Genomic DNA, 22,575 nt, shown 5'->3' with positions numbered 1-22,575 from the left:
ATACTCTTAAATTACAACCCCCATTGTGGTGTTGACGGATACCGTTGCGCTAGTATATGCAACAGGACCTGTTGAAATTTAATAATTAAGTGACTGTCTAGTGAGTGAATGTAATTAGTAAATCAATGATTATTAAAAACAGTATTAAAATGGATGTGACCGTATTTCGGCGAGCTGTTTTGGAACGAAGCCTAACACGCAGGAAATGTTTGATTTATGATGAACGGAATCATTTATCAACTTTATTTCCAATGATGGTATTTCGGTGGAAGTGCATTTGATTTAGAACGTATTACCCGATTAGTGTTTTTTTTAGTAATAATAGTATTCCATATTCATTTCTTATAAATAAATAGGCATTGAGTGAGCGCCTGGCCTCAAATCTAGCAAATACAATTTTTCATCTATCTCTTCTGCTATGCTTCCTACAACGTATTTTTTTACACACATAATAATTAACTGATAGCAACTTCGCTTCTGTATGCTAGACATTGATTAGTTAACTCTTACATTGAGTTATTACTATGAAGGTGATTAAGACTTTCTTCTTTTATAGAGAACACGTAATAAGTACTAATCATGTAACCTTCGATTGTGTGACCCTAATATGGCACTTTTCAATATGGCACTATATGATAAGGTACGAAATTTATTTATGCAAGTATTTAGTCAACTGTATTAATGGGGTGTATTAGCAAGGGAAATTGTGGGCGACGGGGTTGTTTGTAATTGTTTTTCTTTAGACGCAGGAGGTTCGCGGTACTTCTCTTGCAAATGCTGAAATAACCCTCGGTTAAAACCATCACCAATCCGGCTAAGTTTGTACGGTCCACTACTTAGTCTTTACAAAATAGGATTGCTTATGTGCTGCCGAGGCAAATCTTTTTTACGCTGCCATTTTTTAAACTGGGGGAACCTAGCCGTAGCTATAGGTTGCGGAAATGATGCAATGGGAACGCCAGTTTCTAGTCATTCTTGCGATACCCTTATTTCGATCATTCATGGGATAGATATTGGAACTTGGAAGACCTCCATTCTCAATAATAGTCCCACAGAGAGACTCCTGGCCGGTCTTACAGCTCATCGAAGCATCCCTAAAATGTGCGTGGAAATGCTGTACCGAAAGTGGCCCAATCTCACTTTTTTTCTACTTACATGATTGTGCATTTTTGCGGCTTAGCCATTGAAGAGCTTGACGACACGAACTGAAGATAAGCATTTAAAATTAGCCAAATCTGTTTAAAGGCATAATTTCAGTATTTGAGATCAGTACTCCAATTCATCTCAAGTATTTATACATATACTAATCCTCAGCCTTTTTGGGATACATCGCTAGATGTTAGAACTTTATTATTATAACCCTTTAATGTGGCTATCAAGCGAGTGAGACACCGAGCGGTTACCGTGTACAACTTTTCCTTTTATCTGACAAGATTACGGATACCACCCTAAAATCTGAAAGAAAAAAACGTTTCCTGTATCTTATTTTATTTGTATAAAAATGGCTTCATCCTAACCTGCATTCAATCAGCTGATATCGAGCAGGTGCTGAAAAATCGAGGCCAATACAGAGATCGAATACTGAAATTGACTATTACTACTATTGGATGTAGCGTAGCGAAGCGGGACGGAAATAAAGGACGACAACGATCTGTGTCATATATTCTCCTTTGACTGCGTCGTGATTCACTGAACCTTAACAGGAGCAAGGAATTTGTATTCTGTGCTTGTATGCACAACGCAGCGTTTATATATATTGCACTTCAGTTCCTCTTTGTTCTACGTTGAGATCTCAACACACACTAAATACTGAACATAGTAAACTAATGCACGATTATCAATACTTTCTAGATAAAGAGAACACTAGGAGAATGTGTAAAAAAAAATGTTTGGATTGATCAGATCGGAGAAGTATAAAAGTTGTCATTTTATATTTTAGAGAATATCAGTTGTTTCTTTTAAGCAGAAATCGCCGTATCCCTACACGGAGATTTACTGCTGGCTCTCACTTGATGCGGCGTTTCATCGCGCTTTCCTTTCTTAATGTCCCTATGAAATCTTCGGCCAAGAACATTCATTTTCCCAAAGACTATAGTGGTGAATTTTTTCGGCGTAGAAGTTTGCGATAGCCATATTATCTATGTTAAATTCGATCTAGCCAATCACTGAAAAAATCTCACTTAAGCTATCGATAATATTGGAAAAAAACACTACTGCTAATCCATCAGTTAGAAATTCATGTATCATTTTTAAAAAATGAAACCTGGGGCAAATCATAGGTTCAATCCACGAACATCATTACTGTTCTGGTTTGTACTTTTCTTTAGAAATAAATGTTACACCATTATCCATATGCATACTATTTTTTTCAACGCGCATTTATATATGAAGGTGCTGCTGTTCCAATTAACGTAGTAAAGTGCATAGCTCTCTCCGATTTCTTCACGACTGCAAAGTTAATACCTATTGCCGATTGGCATGCAAAGGCTTAGTAGGACACGAAAATTTAGATTATTTAGATATTTATTATTAGAAAATTAGAGGCATCAGCAATAAAAAACATAGTGTTTGTTTACTTTCGCGTCATACTCATGCGTATGATGCTGACTGTTGTTAACAAGTGCAATCTCTGCACGGGGCTGTGCTTAAGAAATGCTGATAATGAGTTATTTAACGATCAGATATTAGTTTGCATAGGTATCAAAAACAGTTGCCACTGATAGAATGACCTAATTCACATAGCGCGAGCGGATCTGGGGCATTAACACTGTTTCGATCAGAGCGGAAACAAATAGTTCCAGCTTCTTCCTCTAGGTAAAGGCAAACAAACGAGGATGTGGCTAGGAATAGGGCGCGATCGTCCATAGGCACCCACTAAGCTGCCTCCTGTCGGCGAAGACAGCTGTTGTTACCGACCGGTTTTTCGGCAAGTCGTTCCTGCCTTCTTTGGTTGGGGTAGTATTTAATAGAACTTCGTGCACGTACTTCACGAGCTATATGACAACAATACGGATCATGTTCGTATGTTGGGGTGCATTTTACTGGTATAAAACGAGCGATGCGGGTGCTCTATGTATTTACAACTAAAATACGCTAAATGTTTTCATTAGGATTCGTTTGCTATCGCCTAATTGCAGTATATGATCGAATAAGTATAGGCTGATCATAGGAAAAGCGGGCTTGTCTGTTTTTATTTGGCTATGTTTATTGGCTCCCACGAATGCTAACTTGTAGGCCATACAAAGAACGTGATCGATTATCAGTAATGATATGGAAACTTGCCCTAAGTGATATATCTGTTTGTCTAAGTAGATCCGTATTTAGTTTCTGACTGCTCGTATTCGCACAGGCCCACATCAAATGTGAAGGGCAAACTGATAATTTAAAGAAGTCATAGTATAATTTTTCTCGCTTAACTTGCGTTCCATGGAAACGTATTTACAGTATTTTCTGCAAATAATATAAACGCATTCAGGTGTTTCACTATATGCTGTGACAATTTAAAATGGCAGGAGAAATTGGCTATGGAGTCCAGTCATGAAATAGCGGAAGCCTTCATTTCTGTAAGGGAAATAGGGTGCTGGTATTTTTCAATAAGCTGTAAGGCGGGTGCGGCAAATGGCCGACTATCGAATAAACGTTTGCGACAGCGTGAACGAAGGCAAAATACTTCAAAAATAGACGGATTAATGAAATTGACGGCACTATGAGACATGGCTCAGTCATTAATTATTCGAAATTCGCTATAGCTGCGCAGAGTCATTTAGATTAACGCTTAGATTATTAATTATAAACGAACTATTGATCATTCGATAACAGTAATATCAGATTTTGTTCACGGATGTTAGCAAATGTCGTTTTTCGGTAAGTTAATCTTTTGTAACTGCTTCTTTATACGGAAGGATGCTTCAGCCAACAAACAGCGGATACGGCAGAAGCACACACGGTCCGAAACCTTCAAGATCAGCCTGTGGAATAAACTTAACCATTGCAAAGACCTCAGATACTGCAATAGGTTTTACGTATCCTGATCTCAGTTCAGATATTTTGTGAATAAGGATAAATCTCTAGCAGATTGTTATATCAAAAATAATTAAGAACGCATATACTCTCGTAAAGCTGGATTAAATCTTTTTAGTGGTTATTGGCCCGGGATGGCTGCTCACTAACCTTAGAGACACCCGAGATGGTCCCAGTTCAAAAATGGCCGTAGGACCCGTTTCGCGCCGGTAGAGACCAACCGTCTGAGGTGTAGCCTAAGTGCAATAACTGATTCGAAACTTAAAGAACGCAACTACAAACTACATGTATAAACTACGATACGACATAGTTCGCAAGAACGTATGACACTATATTTCCATTCGTAATCATGGCAACAAATTGTCGAATAAACATTCGAACTCTTGAAAGACTAGTACAAGCAAATATCGCTAGATGCAGCTTTTGTTATGCTCATCATTATCGCAGATAGGGAACGTATAATGACAACCGTGTATCGCCGTCGATCCGCTTACTGTCGCATTTCATGAGCCTAAACGAAAATGCAAGGGAAAAAAGAAAAGTCTAAATATGAGCTGCATCTGGAAATTACTGAAAGGGGTGGTCTTAAAAGAACTCATATTCGACCCAATTATATCTAGTCTCTTGACACAGGGTAGCAAAAAAAAGACTGACCTATATTAGAGGGCGGGTAAGACGGGTCCGTAACATGAATTTGGTATAAAACATAAAATCTAGCAGGAACATGCGTTTCGACGCATGGTAAATCGTGCCGCACTAAATTAATAAAAAAAGTAAAGTTTCAGCTATACCTGTGACCAGACGAAATAGACTGGCCATTAGGAACAACTTCTCCAAAATGCTAATTGGATTCTGTAAACATAACTTGTCTGTGTGTTTTTTCGAGCGACCGCTGTTATTGTAGATTTCGCATAGACGAACATATGAAATTGTGAATTCTAACCTGTTCTTCACGCTTCTATAGGTATTATATGTTTCATTCCTTAAACTATGATTATATTCGCTAGCTACGGAGGAACTATATTAATAGCTTCGTAGAGAACCTAAACAAAAGCCGCGTACGTATTTTGATGGATCCATTTTCAGCACGGTATAAGTCCAGTTGTTCATCCGAACAACTACGCTAAATCTAGCAACAGTCAGCGCGCGTTCATGTCGCAAGACGCACACTGGCGTTCGAGAACCTCATTTAGATGTTATCCTTATAGTACAATATAAGAAGCACTTCATGATGGCCATATACAGACAGTTCAGAAAACTTTTGTACAAGATTCGTGCGTATATGTCAAACACAAACATATCTAAAATGAGCAAAGCTTTCAAATATCTTTTCCTGTTATACCCGATTTAATTTTTCCTTTAATATGAAAACCGTTTGATAGATTCAATTTGAATCCTTTCTAGCAAGACACTCTGCTCAGCTTCTCTTTTATTGTCCGTTAACCATATACTTCTTACAATGGGTCACGCACACCTAATCCACGTAAATACAATGCGTTTGAAACCGTGAGGTAATTACCCGGGCATTATACATCTACGTCTAGTGAAGCATATATATAACCGGTAGCCTCGAAAGAATAGTTTTTGTTTCGTTTGGATTTTCATGGCTAATGATGATCGATATGGCATCGTCAAAAGAAGCTCGCTTATTTACCTCCCAATAAGGTGAGTTTACCGTATCGAATTTTGACCTAACGAGTCGAACCTCTTTTTTCTTCAGCTAGCTTGTCATTATGGGTCCATTGATAAGCATTATTCAGGCGCCTGCTCACCCTCCATCTGCTTCTTCTGCTAGAGACACAGAGAAGCAATATTGTTGTATTCATTACTATGCATTGAAATGGCGAAGTCAGTTGCAATCGAGGCACGAAGCCTCTATGCCTTCGTCTATTTGGATGCTAGAGGATACCGCAGTGAACGTCGATAGGGCATCGATTGAGAAAGAAAGACCCGCATCAGAAACACGACGCACTTCACAGATGAATGTAGTATAATAAGAATAGAACTGCATCAAACAATGGATTTTCTGCCTGCCGACCTGCAGGCAGTCATTATTACCTCTAAAGGACGAGCGCAATAATCCTCGTGCAAGATTGGTGCAGAATTACACTAGTACCTATTTATCGAAGAAAACGATTTGCATGGTTGGATTGAACCTTTACATGAAAAACTTTAAGAATGTCCACTGAAAATATTTTTTGTAGGTTTCTCCTAACTTGCTACTCGAGATGCCAAGAAATGGAATTTGATGCGTAAGTTCTATACCGGGCGTTCTATATAACCTTGAGAAGATGCCGATGAATCATGGCCCATCATGTCAGTCTGGATTTGCTGAAGCGATTACGCCTCCGCCAAGAAGGTTAATCTCCTTTGCTCAGTATCTGTCGTGAATCAACCCATAAGAGATTTAACATAGAGACTTAAGTTTTGTGAGAAGCGAGTTTATGCACACCTCACCAGCGGGACGATACAACGTGTCTTCAAGGAGGATGTTTCTATGCAGCCCTGACAAGACGCTACGTAGATTTTTAAGACTCTACGCACTACTGATACAGTAAATATCTAATGAAACACTTGTGGCCGTCGAATTTTAGCAGGAACTTATCTGCCTGCCTAAAGAATAAACTTTATTAATAAATAGTTTGACCTGAACTTTAATACCATGGTGGTGTGAGGAATGCCAGCTTCGTCTTGCAAGCCATCACAACCAACGACATATCTATCTATTAAATAATATGTAGGGACAGGAACCTCGAAGGAGCACAGCTGCGTGGCGCATTTTCATGAACCTGTATGCCTACTACTTGGCCTGCACGTACTAACCTATTCGTAGGCACAGAGCCTGCACACCATGCTATATGGTGGTCTAAGAATTAATGTAGTTAGTATGTACTATCTCCATGTCTCCGGGCTGAATGCAGTCAAAGATGTCCTGTCGCTCGTCTTGAACACATTGCAATCTCTACTTGTCTCAGCCAATTATCGGCCGATACTGCGCCGTACTCTCAGGAGTAGCTGTCCTTGGTGAGTCATGAAACGTGCTCTCTCTTTTTCCTCTGTGCTTTCACAAGGAAAGTGCCTATTCTCCCTTTTTTCTCTGACTATCCGACGCTGTTCGGGTCGCCGCTCGTATTTTATCTCTTTAGAATAGAATGCTAAGTCTAGCTTCGACATGGCCTCGATTAATCCTGCTCAGTTGCTTAGTTCTATAAACCTGTCGTTTGTCTGATCTGATTATGTCGTCGATTTGTTTCGATTAGTACCTTACGACCAGCTGCTCCAATTAAGTTATCTGATCTATAATATATTATTAATACACCTTAACAATCCCAAATAGAGAGAACAGATATAACCTAGGTTTTAAAGATAGGATCGTACTTGATAAAGCATTATAAGACAGGCGTGCTGTAACCCTAGACATACCATTATATTAGAACAGACTGAGGAATCATTCGGGTCACAATCGATTCGTAGGCATGGAATACCTACGTTTGTATTATTATTATTTCGTATTTATTACTCTCATCAACTACAACTGGTAAATTATCATAATTTATTGCCATTGTTAGCTGCCAGCTTAGAAAGATAGCACAGCTTTCTCTTTTGCTGTTGTGCTCAAACTTACACACAAACAAACGCACTAAATAACAGGCGTAACAAATATTGTCACGACCAAAACTAATAAAACAGTCAAGCCTTTATCAGTCGATCACTCGCATTGATCAAAACTCAATCTGGTCCCATCAATCAAATACCTGCAAAACTGTTGTAGGACTATAGTATTTTTACGGATGAGGTAACTTTCGCTGTCTTTACAGTCCTCTTATTGCCTCGATAATAGCAATTATTTACTGGATTCATAAGTAAACGTCTATATTTATATGTCTCGTTCTTCTAATTATTCAAACAAAACTGCAATAAGAATGACGGAACGATAATTAAAATGGTGCTTAGCAATATATTTCTTACGATGGCGTACTTTTAGCTTAATTGATCTACAGTTACGTTGGGACTAAATGCGTGCTGCAAATATCCTATTATTGCTTTTGGGTACCATACAGATGTTCTAGTATCGTTATATGTTATGACTAAGTTATACGTGTTTGAGTGACGAGTGGGATTGGTAAGTAACGACGAATAGCTTCGAATTATCTCTGTGCTCGCCATTACGATGTCCGAGTGTACTACTTTGGCGACCAATTGCTTTGAGAAAGAACCACACGTTTATATAGTCTCAGACACGTTGAAGTAGCTTCTTAGTAGCACGTTGTGGTTCGTTTGTACCATCAGTCAACCTACTCGGCAGATTCATGGATACCTGATCGACTCAATCATCGCAGAAAACCATTATGGCTTACAAACGTCACAGGGATTAGCTAGTTACAAACAGTGAGGACAGCTACGCAGTATTCAAAACGTTTCTCCTTAACGTAAATAAAATTACCTGCCGTTGGTCCATGTAATCGCAACGAATATTTCATTCGTAAAAATCGAAATACTTAATACATTTTCAATGTAAAGGAACGCTACTTTAACATGCACAAGATTAGGTAGTTAATTAGTTTTCAAGTCTTGCTGGTTTTTTGCTAGTCCCATTTTTCTTGAGAAACCCACTCGTTCGGTTGCCGATATATGATGCTGGTTCGTGTCAGAATGAATCTTACAGCCCCGAAACGTATTGCTAATGCTGTCGAAACGATCAGTTCAATTACTATGATGAAAATTGCCTAAGTAAAATATCTTTTTTTTTTCTAACTTACCTATACGTAAGGTTGCACTTATGAGTTGAACCTCCAACTTGAAATAATTTTGTTTGTATGATTTTGCCACAAACGATGCCAAATATAATCGTAAGCGTTAGTTCCTTACACTCATCTAGCCTCAAAAAGAAGTTGTGTTACGCAGAAAGAAAAAGAAGTTACGCAGCTTTTGTGAATAAACGGAAATATTTACTTTCTTATTAAAACGTCTATTGTACCGGTCTTTTAAATATTAGGCCTATCCATATAGAAGAAGCACGCGTTCATAATTTCCTAAGCCCGGAGACTTTTGAACTTACTGATCTCCCTGTCTTCGACATGTATACTAAACCCGTTAAGCAGAAGACTCGCTGTATAGCTTGTTTGGCTTCCAGTTATAGAATAATGCATCAGTCTAGGAGATACAATATACACCGGTAGAAGCAGATTCAAGCATTAGCCTACAAGCTATGTCCATGTGACTCTGTAAAGTTCTTCCGTTCGGGTACAACCAACGCAGAGCAAGCGAATGTTTGTTTTGGGATGAGTCCATCAAACGGATGGGGACTGTTAAGGTAATCGAGCGACAGTCAAAAAGCGAACGCCCTATAAGTTCTGTATGTGAAATAACGGCGAGGCTTGCGGGAAATATACTGACCAGAAAAACTAGGAATCGGCTTGTCCGTATTCAATTTCAGTTTGAATTGATGGCGCGCTGCATTATCGTCTTCCACGATAGGAAATTCACCACTGGGCCCAGGCCTATTTGTGATGCAACAGGACGCCATTTAGCCGGTTTCGATCCTAACTTTAGAATATGTCTGTCAGGTACGAACAACTAATAGGAATTAAGATCCTTACTGGTTTGCGTCCCTCTTATCCTAAGGTAGAAGGTAGAGTCCGCATTTACTTTGTTCGTTTTACATGCAATGTATGTAAAAATTCTATGATAAATAAAAATTTTGGGCGGATAGAAAGTTGTGCCACCAAAGTTTGGCGTTTTTAGTTATTGACACTCTGTTGTTGATTTGTTTCGTGTTACTGTTCATCATCTGTTGACGTTACTGCCACTTTTCTCTCGGACCGAACGTTAATATTAGTCACTGCTAGTGCGGAAGCGTGGAGTAGTTTTTGTCCGCTGAGTCCAATAATTAGCTGGGTCAGTGGGCGAGACTGAATGGAATCCCCAGCTACCCAAAATACCAAAAGGGATACAACTACCTATCTGTATTAAGAAAAAATATACATTTACGTTAAGCTAACTACGAAGTGTAAGTACATTGCGTGAGTTGAACTACTTTCGCATGTACTTTGTTGCGGTTATAACTTATTTCCTTCATTTTTTACTTTTTATCACGGGCGCAGCTCAAGAAGACCGTTAGAAGGTTTATGAAGTACTCATTCCAGTTTCCGCCTACTATGAATTAATAGCTACTGACTTTAACTAGTTGCACTACAATATGAAAGTGGTTAAAATACGAATACGCCTCTATACCTCATATACTCCAGACGGCACTTCAAAGGCGTCAGTTACCTTAGGTGGTGGCAACGGCGGTGGAGTAAGCCTGATGTTGAAAAACTGGAGTAATATGAACACCACACGAAGTAACTGAACAATAACGGTAACCTACTATTTCATGCTTTTTAAGCAAAGGAAATTTAACCGCGGACCAAAATGGTCGATTAGAATGCACGAAAGTGGGGCATATTGGAGGCAAGTCAGTTTCTAGCGAGCGTTTCCTTAAACAGAATTAGGATCAAGTCCAGCTAATGAAATTCAAAAAGACGATGTAAAGAAAGAGGATCCATATCTAAATAAGTACGAAATAGCCCTAATACATTTATATGTCAAGCAGCACATGAACAGACCTAGGATTACAATAAACCTAGTTCTTATGCATAGACTCTTCATTTAAAGGTCCCACTTTTTCGGCTGCTTTCGTTCAGGCTCTTTTCACATCGAACTATTCATCTTACGGAAGATTGTAAACTTGTCAAAAGAACACACGCTTATTATAAGTCAAAACTACTTTTTGGCATTTTCACCTCCATGAAGCAGATGTGCAAACACTCCGAGAAACGAAAAACCGTTTGCAGTCGATGTCAGACGTCAACGTTACGTAATGGAAAGAATGCCGAAAAGAAGATAAGCACGTACGACGTGGGAGAAACCGAGATATTTATTCTTTCTTTATGTCAAACGGACAACGTCTCCCAGAAAGCTTCCTGTCTGGTAGAGCTGTTATCTGCGCCAAAAAAACCCGTTCCTTTTTTGGGGCTACAAAAAGCAAAGCCACGCTACTATCACTCGTCATCACAGAATCAGTGTTCTATCAGAGGGACCCTGTCAGGACGCTTCAACCTCTCTTTTTTCTTTACCTACTGGAGTCTTTGTTCTTCGTCGGGTGTAATGGATCTGCCTTATCCAAGCCGTTCCATTTTTCAAAATATAGCGGGTTTGCTGCCTTTCAATGTTAGAGTGGCGCGGATTACAAAACTAAATAGCGATTCGGTTGAAAACTTCACCGTAAAATTTTTAAGCCGCCTGTTTCACTGTTATGATTCCTCCAATAATGCCAAATTAGGTTTTATCAAATATACATACCAAGGCAGACGATTACTGATCTGTCCCTCTGTAATACTTTCTACAGTCCAACTAAACAATAGTCGTTCGGTTCGGTATTTTTTAATTATTAAATTCGTTGCGGAGATACCTATCTACCATATCCAATTCAATAGAAGAAACGTTTTCTCTTAAAAGATATGGTGCAATTGGGGTAGTTTTGTTCGCGAGTTACACGCCAGGCGAAAGAATGTTTTGCAGTATCGGCGTACGCTGCCTCGAATGCCTGAACTAGAAAACTCATCTTTAAATTAGTTCTAGGAGCTGCCCTAAGTTAATTCAACTTATTTTTTCGTAGAGCCCCGTAACGCTAGAGGCAATGATTTAACCTTGGGGAATTCTGCATCTTTGAGAAACACGGTTTTCTTCAGAACAGTGTCTAAACACAATACATTCATTTCAGCGCAGCTAAAGTCAGTGAAGTTTAAGTTTTATAGACTAAGCCTGAACTCTATAGAACTTTGGAGAAACTGGTTGTTTTGTCAAACAAAAACTTGCCGATTTTGGGAACGAATCATTATTAGATAAGACCGGCACCATGCGACCGCCTCGAAGTCAATTCCTAAAGGTGCTTTTGAAAAACAACCCAACGATCAACTCTGTTGTATGTGAAGAATCGAAATAGGCTAAATACAGAAATGCAACGCGATTTGGTGCAGGATGGCTGTCCTGGGGGTGTGTGTAGAATCGAGGCGTCATTTAACTGGAACCCAATAGTATTACGATCGATGAACCTATTAATGACATTGAAATAATGCGTAGAGAGAGCTAAGGCAGTTGATTCAGTTAATGATAATATTGAAAAACGTATGATTCAGCTAACGAACAGGGCGGCAATAGCGATAGGCTTTTGCCAGTTCACGGGGCCGAAAAAGATGATGACCACATCGTAATAGCCTTAGTGAGATTCAAATTCTGCACATTAAATATATTGACAGTTATCATTCGTTGAACTCTCTAGTGGTAAAATTTGACAGGCTAAGGGCTATACATCGATGCTCGTAGTCATGCCAAATCAATATCGGTGAGGACAGAATTCGGGATAGTAGCGTTTAGGAGTTGTGGTGTTTGCTATTATTCTGAGAAGCCATTGATTATGTAAAATTATATAAATTGGTTTCCGTTTAGCATCCAGTTAGGGAAAAATATACACCGATTCAAGAATAACAGGTATTCAAATAACACATAGCGTCTATAGCGATTATATCCAACTCTAAAAACGTTGTGCACTAAATTCAGATCTCACCAAAATTACGACGACCTCAGCAGCGCGATTAAATCTATTTTCACGAAAAAATATATCGGCAAATGCACATTCATCGTAAGCTAGATATGGGGTCTGCGGTGTGACGAAGAAATACTTGATAAAGAAAGAAAATTGCCGTAGACATACTTCTGTGATGAATTATTCACACGAAATGTAAGTCTTTAGACGATTCTACACATTTTCAGTGTGAGCGTTTGTCAACGTGTCTTTTCAAATTGAAGAAGTATTGGTTGAACGAACGCGCAGATACACATTTTCCCGACCTTTACGGAAATATGTACTTCGTATGGAAATGCACCTGAAACGCATAGAATGTATCGCCGGGATTGATCATTGCTGGGGAACCGGAGATCTTCTCGGACCTTTGCTTCTCACTTTCTCCCACAAGCGATTATTTGTCCGCCAGCTGAAATTGCCTCTTATTGCACCCCTCACAAGGCCATTGTTCACTTGGCCGTCGCGCCAGCTACGGCACGCTGTAGTCCATCGTCTTGCTTCCTGTGAATTGTAGATCTTCCTATATTGTGGGGTATCCTTGTCATTTCCGACGGGAAAGCCTTTTTGGACTCACCAGGGGACCCTCGCCATGGCCTGTAAAAGGCGCTAAATTGCACTAATGACATTTGTCGTAGAGGGAAACCTCGTAAAGGTTTTGCAGACAGGGCTTCACCGTATCGGCCAGAATCGGTTGGCCGGCCTTAAATTTAAGCAGTACACAAGTAAATTTAACCAAAATAGCGATATATATTTTTGAAGGCATTGGAAGTATTTGCCAGATATCGGTTTAATGTTTAGTCCTGTTGAGTTTCTAGAGTTCTAACTCTAGGAATTAGGCCCAAATGTCTTTTCTCACGCCTCATAAAAATCTGTCGCAAATATGAAGTGTCATATTGAGTTAGTACAACCTAAATACACAAGAAGCGTCGATTACAAACGGAATGATTTGGGGTACTTACCCCCTAAACTCTTTCGATCTGAATCGTTAGAGGCTTGTGGGTTGTAACAAACCAAGCTCAATGAAATGAGCCAGCCTTCGTGCTTCTACTTTCATCTATCCCTTTTCACGACAAGCTACCTTTTCTTTCTTTTGTGCTAGAGAGCGGTATAGTCAAAAAGGGGAACCGATGATTTACAACAGGTTTCTAGCGAGACGGGAAAAAGGCTGAATTTTTTGACCAACAGTGAACCTTTAGCCAATCTCTGACACTTTTTTTCAGTAAACTATCTGCATAAATCTATTTTGGGAGGAACACTGCAGGCTAACGCTATGTTTTTGAGGGTCTCAAACGGTCGAGCAAACCCGGGTGACCAGCTGCGCACTTGAAGGTCAAATCGAAGGTACTCTTCCCTTAGACCGGTCAATACGCGTCCTCATTTGAACTATCCAGGCGTTCTGGCGCGTTTTTACCTTTCACGTATTCTCCTGAAGGAGACTTTTTTCACAGACTACGTACAACAAACCGTATATGAATGTTGCTTCGGGATTCTCAGTGCATCGCATATAATTGAATCCTCTAAACTAGAACTGTACTCATGTTTAACAAGCCATTATATTTTGATAAAGAACGTTATAATATCGCTTATCGTTCACACTGGTAGTATGCAAAGAGTTAGTTAGTTCCAACAACACTATGGAGATCTTACATCGTACATGTTTGTCAAGCACACTTATTAAGTAAAGAGCTGAAATAGCTGCAAGTGGGAATAGCCGATACAGTGCGTAGACTTGAACGTTATAATAAACGAGTTTAACTTTGGCTAGGATTGTACTCCTTGTTAACGCTACGTACTTTTTCGAAATCGACGCGAAGTTGCCCAAAATGAACGTACACTGCGCTACTGGTGTGTGGACGTGTAGTTTTGGTTATTTCGACTACTCAACGAAGTCTTTCAATAAACGTATCTTGAATTTATCATTTGATTTGTGTCGGTTATCTATAGTGACTTAGCGAATGTACTATCATTTTATATATCTAAAATGTTATGGTTAGCTTGTTCGAATGTGTTAAACGATGAAGTTTTCAATGTCTCTTCAGTGGCCCCGGTGGCCAAACTTTTCCAGTCTGTACGTCCTGTTAAGCCTGTGTTGTACGACTTCAGCGGTTCATTTATGAGCCAGCCATACGTCGGTAAGAACCCCTTTCCGACGAACCGTGAGACGTAAGCGTATATTTTCTTCTGGAAACATCAGCTAGATAAATCGATTAGGTAAAGCCGTCGGTCGAAAAAGGTGTTACCTCTCTGTTTGACAGCCCAAGAAAACTAAATATACCGCTACATGATCGAAGTCTCTCAGTGTGTCGTTGCCGAACGAGATGAACCGGAATTTAGCTTGCGTGAATAACATTCGCGGGAATTATCTTCTAATTGCAGAGCAGGACAGACACACGTGAGAGTACGTATAATAGCCATTTCACAATAAGCGATCAAAGTACCTTATACGAATGCCATCTTCGTTCTCTTTACTGGCGAAAAACGTCAGCTTTATTTCCATTGTCCATCTAAGTGTATTCACGCAAATACCAAATTTGCTTCTCAACGCCTCAGCCCACTTCCGGTGTATAAGAATCGACCGACTCCAGACATTCCACAAGTACTCTTTTAAAAAGTCTTATTGTATGGTATCTTTGTAAAGGAACTCCGAAGTAAACTTCAGAACATATTATTTTCATTGGCATGCGATTCGCTGCTATTCTGTTGAGCAATTTTTTTAAAACTAACGTTTACGCTAATGTATCTGGAATATACAACCGTTCTCAACGCCACGTCACTTACCTTAGCGACTAGCAATGTAATCATATATTTATCATATGGAAGTGTGACTACTGACTTGAAACATGTGAGGTAATCTAAGTTTGAGACCAGCGGTATACAGCTTTTGGTCGGTAATGGGGCGGGGGGGTGAGCCTCTTAGAGCAATGCTTTTGTCAGTATCACAATGATACCCAAAGCAAGCGGATGGTGTAACGATAAACCAGATTGAACAGCACATTGTTAAAAAAAGATCGAAAAACTTTCAGGATGAACGTGACCAGTTTGTCGCAGAAGATTTTTCTTGTTTAGGGTGTGCCATTTGTTGCGCCGAGTTAGCTTTGCATATCTCTTTCTGCAGCTTGAATTTACTTTGTCGAGGAGAACCTGTATTGGACGTACCGTTCGCCTGTCAACTATAGTGCTGCTCAAATATAGGTGAGTTACACTCAAAAAAAATAGTTCACAATATTTTCAATCAATAGATCACAATCATAACCCATGAATCGCGATGTAAAGAAGCTGCTTAGTATAAGAGATCCTGTTGTTGAATTAGGCCCGTCGTGTTCGGGTTCTAGGTTGGCTTGCATGTCACGCCTGTTTAGCAAGAATTAAAGTTAATGACCTGGTATGGAAATCAGCGGTCGGGAACATGGAGCATATAAAGGAAAACAACTAGATGTCATCCAGCGATCGCTGTACGACCCTAGCTGACAGCGAATGCTGAGTGCTGTCTAAACAACGAGATCGATATGTGCGGGTCGTGTCGATCTGCGGGCGAGAACAAGAAAGCGGACTTAGTTGAGAAAGGGAGCTGAACTGCTGAAAAGGTGAAAAAAAACTGAACACGACAAGTTAGATCTAAGTTATCTGTTTGTAAGGAGAAAAATCGATGTATCTATAAGAGTGAAGCACACCTCCTTCAAGAAGGCTCACGCGAAGGAGAATGAAAGAGTGAGTCTATATCTGGGACGAGCGACACTCGAAAAGGTAAAGTGGTCAACATGCCATAAAATGAAATGGAGAATACCTTTTATGATGGACCGTTCTCACGAAGGCGGAACCTGATCTATAATAGGCCATATTTTTGCAAACTTCTTTATACCTCGATAAAGTTTTCGCTGGGAAGAAAAGTAGAAATATGGCAGATTCATTCGTTAATTACTACGGCAGCAATAGAATTGCCATGCAATTATACTACTGTATTGCTGAAATGATATATATATGGTGTGGTATTTTCATTTTTATTCCTATATAAACAATGGCAGAGATTCTAAAGCATTCGAGAACATGACGAAGACTACTCGGATAAGCCAATGAGCTCATTTCGGACGAGTTATATGTTAATTACCATCCTGAAATGTCATAATTACAGAAGCGCCTATAGCTAGATTCTTCCTTTCGCATTTTGACACCAACAAGCAATACTTAAATAAAAGGTCTTATATTGGACCTAAATGACAAGTTAACTACGGTAAGTAAACGCCGCTACTAGTATACGTCAATATGCACCCGACTTTTGCATTTTACTATTTTGATCTTTACAAAAGATTGGGGCTTCAACGTAAGACTCAGGTACGCTCCCACAAACTGGATACTCCACAAAGCTTCTCTGGATAAGAGTATACTCTCTTTTACCTGTTGGAGACAAGAGGCCAGTCAGTTAATTCTGAATTTTGACAAATCGTCGCTCAGCATGCGACGGTCCAGTCGATAGCGTATGAGATGCTGCGAGTGTATAATACACTCGAACGCCAACACATCAACTAACGTAGACAGTAATGCTCTACTCAAGCCTTTTAGACTCGATGTTCAAGAAATATCGCCTTCGTAGCTTTCGATACGAATGCTATTGCTCGAAACAACGCCCAGCGTTTGAACTCTAATTGGGTTTCTGGTCCCAACTGCACAGGACCCACGCCAATCAGTGCGATATTCGACGTACCGAATCGTCGTTATTTAGTCTTATTATTGTTGTTGATGATGCTGTTGTTAGCTTTGTGCTAACCGCCTGGATGCATACAGGTTTAGTGCGCTGATGTATTTGGACTTGTTGTTCTAGAACGCCGTTGTTGGCTTACTGAATTTACATCTGGTTAGCAGTTTCGGACGTATAGTTAGGCTCTACAATCGGTTGTCGCTGCCATCATTTTCGCTGAAGTATCCGCGGAACAATGTCTCATATTGTGGTAATAATGCGTGCATACTCTATCGGCATGAACGCGAGAAAAGTACGTCCATTAATGGAATCGTTCGAAAACATCCGTTTTTAGAAACGCAGCTCCTTAATGAAGTGCGATTAATATACATGTTCGGACTACCTGAGTCTAGCAATAGATACAACGAGGAAGACCATTAGCATTTAACTGATTCTTGTGCATTTAATTTTGTCTCCTACTTGCAACTAAAAGGACTAGTCGTCGCAAAGACAATAGTTAGCAGTTGCAATAATAATCAAGAAAAAACATACCGGATACAGGAAGGGGAAAGTTTCTGCATTCTGGCTTCAGTTTAACGGCGAACATTATTACTTTCTGGTAGCAGTCTCAATCGACATTCCCCAAAAGCCTCACCCGGAACAGGTGGACAGTTTGTGGATGAGTTTTTCCTTATCGTTCCCAGAATTCCATTATTGTTTTACGACGTTGGTTAACTGTTTGATGTGTGGGTTTCACGACGTTGTACATCGACGACTACTCGGTCTGACGAGTATCGTGATAAATTTCTAGTTTATTTTTAGTGTATTATCCGCACGTTACGTATATAGCTCATAGTAATCACATCGTATTAATCATAGTGTTCATCGTTGGACAATAGAAATAATCAAATTGGAATTTTCGATTGAAATGAAGTTCATTTGTAACTAGTAGCTGCTATCGCATGCTCCCTATTCGTTTTGCGGCTTAGTCGGCCATAAACTAAGCATGCCAGTGGTTGACTCAACTATAGGATTAGAGTCACATCCATCTTTTTAGATCAATACGGCCATGGAAATTTGTATCCCTTTTGGTCTCCGTTTTCCGTTGACCTCCATTGTGAGCAGGATAAGATTTCGCTAAGCACCTTTTCCTTAAGCAGCCTTTTCCTCAGGTATGTATCGCTTGCTGTGCCAGCGCAACGTTTTGGTCGATCTAGGATACGTGAGTACAAGTGCAGTTCGACAACGTGTCCTCCTTATTTCGCAAGACACCTAAGCACTCTGTGTGAAAAGAAAGACGGCTAAAACAACCAGGTTGCAATTAAACCAGATCCAGGAAACGGCCGTAAACGCTACCTGAAAGGCGTACTCAGAAGCCCCTGAATAAATAGCGAATGCCCTTGAAGGAATGGAATAGAGTAGCAAAGCACATAAGCAAGCGGCATTGTTTATTTCTAGTTCGAAATATAGGCAAAGTGTTCTCTTTCAAGAATGTTTACGAAGACAAACATGTGATGTACGACATTAAAAAATATCTTTTTGCATCTGTTATTTAAAAGCCACCACGCGTTGGAGAGTAAATAATGATCGATGGATCGATGTTGAAAACACTGCTTATTACTGGGTTCATCTTTGGCATAAAGCCTTAAGATGCGCAAATGGCAGATCATGTTATACTATACATATATTGTACTATACAGTACACTAGCCGGGTTTTTAAGCTTAGAAGCATTCGCTTCAAGTATAGGTTGATCGGAACCTATACTGGCAACTGCGCGGCCTTTACGGTCGGACAAGTATCGCAAAGAGTGATACAAACACTTCCTAAGGTCGCAGGTGGCACGAGATTGTCTGCCCACTTCTATTTAGTTTATAATGCAATAGTGTTAATTCAGTCAAGAACAAAATGAGCACGACTTTAGTTACTTACCTTCTCTTAATCGTTAAAGCGCCCTTATTTATTATATTTAAATAGGATGATCCGAAGGCTAGAATCCTCATTTCAGCGGGTGGGAAAGGGTGGCACCCGCGCTCAACTCCTCTCAACTGCAATCGTCTGAAATATCTAACAAATACCGACGAGCTAAAGGTTTCCGTGACGAACGATGGTGACTTAAAACGTTTCTCCCTGACAAGCCCCTTGACTGCGCCGCTGTACATATTATCACATTTAGCTAGAAAAACAGCAGAGGACTGCTATTGAACCCAGCCGTATCACTCAACAGTTTTGGCTAAAGTGAATTTGAGAATTCGAAATTTGAGCACAAATTTTTTATCTTCAGGGCCGGTGTATTGTTGGAAGTATTTCAATTGGTTAAAATTGGCATTGTATAATTAAACATCATAATCCCATCCAATAGGATCTAGTTAATGGTGAGGAGGATAACTACGTCCATAGGGATAAAGAAACCTACTTCTAAAGAAATCGTGTGAAGCTGTGAGAGGTGTCTAAAATCAGTTTTGAATGCAAATGAAAGTCAACTATTTATTTAGCTGGATAACGCAATATTGATACGGTACGCGATGAGCTGACCGGAATATAAATCTGCCTTAAGATAATAACTATAATAATATAAGTGAGAAAAATTATCTTTAGTGAGACTTGAACAACGGAAACGAGAAGAATAAGTTAAAATGCGGCACAACCCCAGCCTTGAAGAGCTAGCAAAAATGCTTCGTCGAAGCAAGGTACGTCTTGAACGAATCTAAAATTAGACAAGTTGAGAACCTCAAAGTTAAAGTTCTACCATTTGCTACTATTTATATCATGTCTTTCGAAAGGCTGATGAAATTGCTCCCATAATTTATGTTTACTTACTCAGTATTTTTTGTAACGAGAAAAGGATTTAACATGATCTAACTGGGACTTGCAAATCGGAGGTGTTTAAACTCGAACTTGACGGGTTTACAAACTTTTGTTACTGACCGCTTTTTCGTTGGACCTGCGAGGTTTTAGTGGAAGGAACAGGTGAAGTGAACTGCATTACATGTAAAAACAAGAAGCAGTTGAAACCCCTAGAGCTAATAGAATAAACCTGCGTTTTTTTTTAAAGGAGAATCTTAAAAGGTTCTCTGATAAAAAAAACTTCTCTGATTTACACTTTAATCTGCTTACTAATTGGACCTAATAGAAAGATCAGGATACAAAGTTTAGTGAAGTAGTACCAATTTTGCGGCTACGTGAGCGGGAAATTTTCCTAGGCAGAAACCCTACTTTCTTTTCACGTATTTCTTTCCGTTTTTATTTCAATAATAAAAAGATCTTGTTTGACAAATAGAATCAGATACAGTACTCTATGGTTAGTAAAAATGTTTACAGTGCAAACTTGAAGCATGAAGCATGAAAATAGGTGGCCGATGGCCGAAAGTTGCCCGCGAATCCGATACTCCCTTACCTGAGACGGAACAAACGAAAATCGTTTTTCCTAACAGATCGAAAAGGGCTGTTACAAGTGTGAACATCCAAATAATGAGTCACAATACTCCGGTCACGTTTTTTTCACACTGCATAAATACGACATTGCTAAAAAAAGAAGGCCCGACGCAATAAATACCCGTGTAAGGCCAAGCGGAGGTGCAAAATTGTTGATAACGTTCCTCACTTAGGTTCGACCGATGCCCTGTAGGTGGTCTTTCTTTGCACGATCAACAATAGTCGGTTAACGACCCTCTAAGCGATTGGTGCTCCTCTTGAAAGCGTTTCACGTTTCGCTCTTAGCTTAATTTACAAATGTTTTCCTAAATTTCGAAACAGATGAATGAATTTATCCCAGCACCCGAGGATACCAACCAACCGAGACAAATAGTCATATGGCATGCATGGACATGACCGAACGATTTACGCGAGGATTCTCCGACTGTAACCGATTCGTAGATTTTTTAGGAAATATTAAAAGCATTTTACAAATGTTAACGTCACCCGTAATGCAAATATGGGGTTTAGAGCATCCGAAAAATATAAACAATGAATTGAATTTTAATAACAACTTAATCCGACAATTATCACATGATATATATGATGTACATAAATAGAATAAAACATATCAGACAGCGTCTGTGAATGTGAGACGGGTCACGACGGTGAACAGCGTCGCACGATGGACCGAGGCTAATTTTTTGCCGCAATTCTTATTCATAAACAATTCTTAGGTTTGGCATATAAATACTAAATAGGCCGACCGATTGCAAATGACAATAACCCTGTCTTTTATTTTCTAGAGAGCAAGGCCTCATGATGTATTCTGCAACACTCGTATTCATTAGTTGTTATTAACAAAATGTATTTCCTACATTTTGAACCTAAATGAAGCTCATTTCTATTAGCTATTCACCATTTAAGAATGTGGATTATCATGAACGCCTGCAAAGCCCTTTGATTACTGCATTTTTGCGCTGCACAAGAAATTCTTTCTCCTGTTTCTTTGACAGTTCTGTTCTTATTAGCAAAAACAGATAATTGTAACAGATTCGAGAAGGCCTTCAAATCAATTTTTCGCTTCTCTTCCTGTATGCGAGGGCTACAGCCGCGATCTTTCGCTATCCGCCCTCTTGTTTTAGCAGAGTTAACAAACGATAGCACCGATGCAAACTGCAAATCGACGTAAACGTTTAGCCCGCGACAGAGAGAGCGTTATCTTCTGATACTGACTTCTACGACGACTATTCCAACTTTACAAAAGCAAGCATCTAAGTCCGTGCGCCACGGACGTCAATGCAATATCGTCGTAATCGAGCTTTCCTGCAAGCAACGAAGCTACGATTCCCCCTGCATAAATCATCTTTCGTGGGGCCGTTGCATCGCCGTCGCTGCAGAACTTCAGCTCGTACGGCCTCTGTCTGTTCGTCGACTGGTTAACATAAGACAGTTCATAACCGTCCGCAACACTGAAAAACTGCACGAACTGTTATAGAGTGAATCGACAGCTGATGGTTGGCAAACGGTTGAGGCCACTTGTGTCTCTGGTGGTACTACGTGCATCCGTGCATTGGTCTTGTTGGGCTAAGCCAGTTTCCTCGGGCCACCGCTTAGCCGATTGCTTTCCATCTCGCAGTGGTTTTGGTGTCGAACCAATATAAACAGCGGTAGCAGAAACGTCGTATTGGCTTCAAAAAGTAACAACAAGAAAACAGTTGGTCCACCGCTACTCACTCTGGTCGGATCACGTGGGTAGGGACCCAGCTACGACAGAACCCCCCACTCGTCCCCATCACTCCTCCCTTACTGATAGTATTTTTTCTGCTACGGCGGCAAAAGCGG

The 22,575-nt window shown here is 39.9% G+C and overlaps 1 protein-coding gene across 4 annotated transcripts in view; it reads left to right on the top strand.

The window, feature by feature from the left end:
• The window catches only part of LOC111260838 (uncharacterized), a 47,849-nt gene that overhangs the window by 12,229 nt on the left and 13,045 nt on the right, over positions 1-22,575 (top strand). Inside the window, exon 2 of one of the 4 annotated variants that reach the window (XM_086968941.1) lies at positions 15,670-15,838. The exons of 1 other annotated variant lie outside the window; for it this stretch is intronic. Coding sequence is in view for 2 of the 3 variants with exons in the window: in XM_022833920.2 (XP_022689655.1) it covers positions 19,953-20,006 (54 nt within the window). In the remaining variant the exon portion in view is untranslated. Of the gene's footprint in view, positions 1-15,669; positions 15,839-19,784; positions 20,007-22,575 lie in introns of those variants that run through there. 2 more of the 4 variants (XM_022833920.2, XM_022834208.2) reach the window with 2 other exon arrangements.

The sequence above is a fragment of the Varroa jacobsoni genome, unplaced genomic scaffold (genome assembly GCF_002532875.2).
Source record: "Varroa jacobsoni isolate VJ856 unplaced genomic scaffold, vjacob_1.0 scaffold_7, whole genome shotgun sequence".
NCBI classification, from domain to species: Eukaryota; Metazoa; Arthropoda; class Arachnida; order Mesostigmata; family Varroidae; genus Varroa; species Varroa jacobsoni.
The sequence above is the reverse complement of the archived record's forward strand: the minus strand, read 5'-3'. Positions and strand labels throughout refer to the sequence as shown.